Raw genomic sequence first — 5,376 nt, 5'->3', positions numbered from 1 at the left:
AAAAAAAATTAACTTAAACAAATGAAGAAACGAAAAAATAAACAATACAAACAAAAATATATTTTGTTTGTTGATGAGTATCTATCTGCTGTGTTAAGAAGACCAAACAAAAAACGAAGAATACAATTAATCTAAAGTGGGTTAAACAAATATTGGCAAAGTGTGTTGGAAAGGGTTGTGTGGTGTGTGTGTGTCTCAAAGAAACAGAACAGACACTTGGAAAAGAGAAAAAAGAGCTATAACCGAATTCTTCATCCATAAGTCCAACTAAGAAGAAACGATGAACTGTCATTGCTACAGTAAAACAAAAATAAAATAAAAAAATATTGTATAGGCTGGAACTCGTGCTGGAATTCCGACGCCCCATACCTTATCCTCTATAACAAGTGTGTGTTGCTGTGCTGGTTTGTTTTATATATTCTAAAATACATTTATACTTTTTATTATATATATAGGTTTAATATGTAATATATATTTTTTCTGTTAAAACATTGTATATAATTTGCGCTATTTTTTTGTGTTTTTTAACCAGGAAGCCAGCAATCCAATAGAAAATTTGGTCAATTTCATCACGAAAAATCAAAATAAATGAATAAAGAAAATTAAAAACTGTAACACAATTATTTAAATGAATTGGATTACTGGCTTGTTATCTATTTTTTTGTTTGTGAGTCGTGGCTATTTTTTGTTTTCTTTTCAGTAGTTGTCTACTAAATTTAACCCAAGGGATTGTTGGTATCAAAAGTGATCTTGGGTACGAAACCATTTTCACCATCCACAGTATAGGCCACAGTCATTAATCTTCCATCGGGCAACCAGACGGCATATTGTCCATTTACCTTTTTGTGTGTGATAATAATATTTGCCGGCATTTCGATTTACAATGTAGTCGGGTTGAGAGGTCATGAAATGGAGAAGAGATGGAAAAAAGGTGTCAGTTTAATTTGTGTGTGTGTAGACAATAGATGTCATTATTGTATTGTTTTGTCGTTGGTATGAATAAAGTATTACCTTTCCTTGAGCATCACCAGCCTCATTTTTATTGAAAAATAATTCCTTTTCGGGATCTTTAACCTCGTATTGATATTCATACTGAAATGAGGAAATGAAAAAAAATAATAATAAAATAAATACAATTAGTTTGAATATGATGATGTAAGAAGTTCAGCAGGAATAAATTTCCATGGGGAAAATATGAAAAAAATTGCGTGAAACACATTTGGCGCCAATATTTTAACCAACTATTATATCCAGATTTTTTCAAGAAAATAGTATTCCCGTTCGAACTCTTAAATTTGTATTTTTTTGGAAATTCGACTTATAAGTATCCGAAAAGTACTATTCGTAGCATTTGAATGGAATGAGCTAAAAACTGGAAATGAAATGAGCTATTTTGGAAGTTTTGGAAATTCCTACTAAAGTGAACTAAATTTGGAACAATTTAAATTTTGAATGAACCGATGTAGGAAGTTTTGGAAATTCGTACTAATGTGTACTATATGGTACCAAATTTGAATTTGGGTGAAACGATAGAGCTGGAATCTTGACATTTGGAGTTGAATCATTGTTGGGGTGAAGGATTGGGGTACCAAAAATGGTACCAAATGTGGATTTAGATGAACCGATACAATTTGAAATTTGAGAGAACTGATGGAGCTGGGGTCCTGAAATTTGGATTCCAGCTCCATCCACTGTTGGTGTGTAGGATTGGGCTATGCAAAAAGTTTTGGAAATTCGTACTAATTTGTACTAAATGGTACCAAATTTGGATTTTTAATCTTGCAATTTGACATTAGGGTCACTGTTGGGTAGGATTGGTTTTTGTAGAATGTTTTGGAAATTCGTACTTATGTGTATGTACAACATGGTACCAAATGTGGATTTAGATGAATCGATAGAGCTGGAATGCTGAAATTTGGAAATAGGGTTATTGTTGGAGTGTTGGATAGGGGTATGGATGTAGTTTTGGAAATTCATACAATTTGCTAGTAATTCATATAAAGATCTTGTCGTGTTTCATGTATTTTTATGAACGTATGCGCATTTTCAAAGCCAAGTGGCTGCAATTTTGCATTCCGGGTCTATAGATGCTATATGTCTACATCGCAGGAAAAAAATAATAGGTGCCCATGTTTAGTTATTTTTAGAGACTAAAGTGCATTTTACAAGCGATGTAGTTATAAGTCTAATTTTCTAACCTCAGTGTCTATAAATTGCTTTTTCAGAGAATAAGATGTATGTCCAGAATTTGGCATAAGTGAAGGGTTCGATTTGTTAGTTGTTTTCATTGTTGTAATATTAAATCTAAGATGATATCACATATTTTGTTATTATTATAGAATTTTTAGTGGAAATGATTAATTTTTGCAAAGCGAACATCATCATTGATCCGTCTTATAGTCGAAACGAACCTCATATCAAACATGGGACAACACTATTAATACAAATATGGTTGTTGTCATAGTTTGAACCCATGAGTAATTTTAAATTAATATTCCATCACTAACCAATAAAAATCAACGTGATTTTTTAAAATCTGAATACACGATTATTTCAACATATCACATAGTTTGACATATTTTCCCTTCATATAATATTTATAATGTAGAATAAATACGACAACTGCTAAATTTACATAGTAATTTGGTTATTGACTAAAACTGATGCCCAATTAGAAAGGCAGGAAGGCTTACCGGGCCTGTCAACTTGTCTACTTAAAAATAATTAATCAATGATTATCGTGTGAACACTTCAAAATTAAATACCTTCAAATTTGTTATTGTTTTTCTATTCTAATGTTGGCGCGAATGCATGTTTGCTGTTTATTTACTCTAACCGAATTGTGTGGCGCAACAGTTAGTAGCAGCTAGTTAATTAATTTGTTAAACAAATTTGTTTACAGTTTGAAAACGGGCGAAAAATGCAACCATAAATAATTAAATTCAGATGATTAAAATATGGGATTGTGTGTTCTGCCTCGTCATAGATACTTGCCGAAAGAAGGTAAAGAGAGAAAATGTTTAACTAAATAAACAGGGATTGTTCTTATAAGGTCATGCTTTTATAGGAAGCGCGTTCGAAAAGAAAACATAGATTATTTCTTTCATATGAGTACTGATAAAATAACTGTTGTACTGATGGTATTTAAATTTGGCTTTAACCACTAATTTATGGTGGACCCATGGATTGGAAGGGATGCAAAAAACATGGTAGTTAGCAACACCAGATTCATGCATTTCAATGTACCCACGAAAAACACATCGACATATACCGACTATTCGTCGACTATAAAGCCGCATTCGACAGTATTATCCGTTCAGAGGTGACCTTTTTAACATCTTGCTGGAAAAGGTCATACGAGAAATATGCAAATGTGAACAGAAATGGCACTCTGTACACCAAACAGCATATGTTATTCGCCTACGCCGACGACATCGAAATAATGGGTCGAACATTGCGAGCGGTAACATCCACCTTTGAATGAATTGGCGAAAAGGCCAAGCGCGCAAAACTAATAATATCAACTTTGAAATCCGGAGGAGAATAGTGTTGGCCAATGGATGTTACTATGGTCTGAGTAAGCAACTCAAAAGCAAGGTCACCTCTCGCCAGACCAAACTCACACTCTACAAGACGCTGATATTACCCCTGCTGTTGTATGGGTCTGAAGCATGGGTACTTGGGCAAGCATATGAGACAGCTTTTGGAGGGTTTGAGAGAAAAATTCTCCGGAAGATCTATGGACTGATCTGCGTCGATGGGGAATATCGTCGTCGAATGAACCATCTATTCTCGGACATCGACATAGTCAGACGGATCGAGCTGCAGCGACTACGTTGGCTAGGTCATCTTGTGAGAATGGATGAAGATGCCTCAGCTCAAAAAGCGATTAAAGTGATGGTTCACGCAGAAGGGGAAGGAAAGTTCTTCTTTACGACGACGGGCATGATTTCCGATCACTTGAACGTCCAAATCAAAAAAATCCAACGGCATTCGAAAGAGTACACATCTGGCTCAGATACGATCTAAGATTAACATAGCACCACAAAAATAACAAAATGACGGACCTACGAAATTTGATTTTTTTAAATTCCATTTTTTTTTGACCACGAACCAGATTAGAAAATATTTAAGATATTGACCGATTATACTTATCCTAGTTCATACGATAGCTATGTAAGTACAGAATAAAGTGTTAAAATTTGAAACGATTGGATTATGGACATTATTGAATTAGTTTAGGTACGAATTAAATAAAAATAATTTTTTTTTGAAACCGAGAATAAGGGACTCCCTCATACAAATGATGGCTCTTCTTTAAAAATGTATTCGTAATTTCGGTTTGGAAAGGCAACACGAAATAGGACCATAAGAGAGCATATTTCCCAATTCGTTTGGAAAATATTGAACATTTTTGTAATTCAAGGTAATTAAATTGTAATTCGAAACATTTCAATTGAAAATAAAACGATTCCATTTAAAATTGTTTTTCGAATTATTTCAATTGTGTTCTGGAATGATTTGAATTTCAAAATAAAAATAATATTAATTACTAATTACATTTTTTCTATGAAAACTGAAATGTTGAAAAAGGGTTTTTAATTTCTTAGAATATTTTTTACTATACAGAAGGATTATTTCAATAGATTTTGTTTTGTGTCCTTAAGGAATGAATCTTGGCATTGTTAAATTAAAATAAAATTTTATCATTTCTACATTTCTGGTCCTACAATAAGGACCATTTGTTTAATAATTTCCTTAGATTTTTTTCTGTCCTGGAAATTACAGGATTATGATTGTTTCACTTTGCCGAACATTTTTACACTTTAAGTTTATTTAGCCACTTAACAAATCCATATCCATCCACAATTAAATATATTTTTCTTTTGAATTTTTATGCATTGCTATTTGAATTTAATTGACATTTACGAAGTGATCACACTTGGTTTTTGTTGTTATTGTTTAATGTCATTCAAATTCTTCTTCTTTAGAGGATAGCGGCAAATATCATTTATTTTTTCTTTTGTGTTTTTTTTTTCAATAATTATCACATTTACCGGTTCTGGTTGTTCAGGAGCCTGAGGTCGCGCATGTGCCACCAACAGATACGCACACAATACGATTGCGACTAACTTCCAAGATAGTGTCGACATTCTGAGACCGTTTTGTCAGAGGATAAATGGGTTCCGCGTTAAAAGCAAAATAGATGTGTGGGAGATCTTTATAAGCGTTGTAACGCTATTCGCCGTTAACTGAAGCCAATTGTTTGTCAGACGAGCCTTTTATATGAAAATTGAACGTTTTAGCGGCGTCTCTTGTTTAAAATCGCATCAAAATCTCTGGTGATGTCGTCTTCTCTAACTAACTGGCTGACTG

At 33.2% G+C, this 5,376-nt stretch overlaps 1 protein-coding gene across 1 annotated transcript; it reads right to left on the bottom strand.

Moving 5' to 3' along the window:
- Positions 1–709: 709 nt before the first annotated feature.
- On the bottom strand, positions 710–5,193 carry LOC133329288 (pro-resilin-like). Its single transcript, XM_061537780.1, has 3 exons — positions 5,058–5,193; positions 1,012–1,092; positions 710–839 (listed from the first exon to the last, which is right to left on the bottom strand). Exons 1-3 carry the CDS (start codon positions 5,151–5,153, stop codon positions 717–719), a joined length of 300 nt encoding a protein of 99 aa, XP_061393764.1. The 5' UTR covers positions 5,154–5,193; the 3' UTR covers positions 710–716.
- Positions 5,194–5,376: the final 183 nt, after the last annotated feature.

Source organism: Musca vetustissima, unplaced genomic scaffold, assembly GCF_032173495.1.
Source record: "Musca vetustissima isolate MV318-11 ecotype Yass unplaced genomic scaffold, APGP_CSIRO_Mvet_v1 utg12511, whole genome shotgun sequence".
NCBI classification, from domain to species: domain Eukaryota; kingdom Metazoa; phylum Arthropoda; class Insecta; order Diptera; family Muscidae; genus Musca; species Musca vetustissima.
The sequence above is the reverse complement of the archived record's forward strand: the minus strand, read 5'-3'. Positions and strand labels throughout refer to the sequence as shown.

Bases quoted from the DNA above. Each gene is read 5' to 3' on its own strand.
- LOC133329288 (XM_061537780.1), bottom strand. From the start codon at position 5,153: ATGTCGACACTATCTTGGAAGTTAGTCGCAATCGTATTGTGTGCGTAT. The intron at 1,093-5,057 runs GTAAATGTGATA...TCCTCATTTCAG, and splicing joins CTCCTGAACAACCAGAACCG to TATGAATATCAATACGAGGT. The intron at 840-1,011 runs GTAATACTTTAT...ACACACAAAAAG, and splicing joins CTGGTGATGCTCAAGGAAAG to GTAAATGGACAATATGCCGT.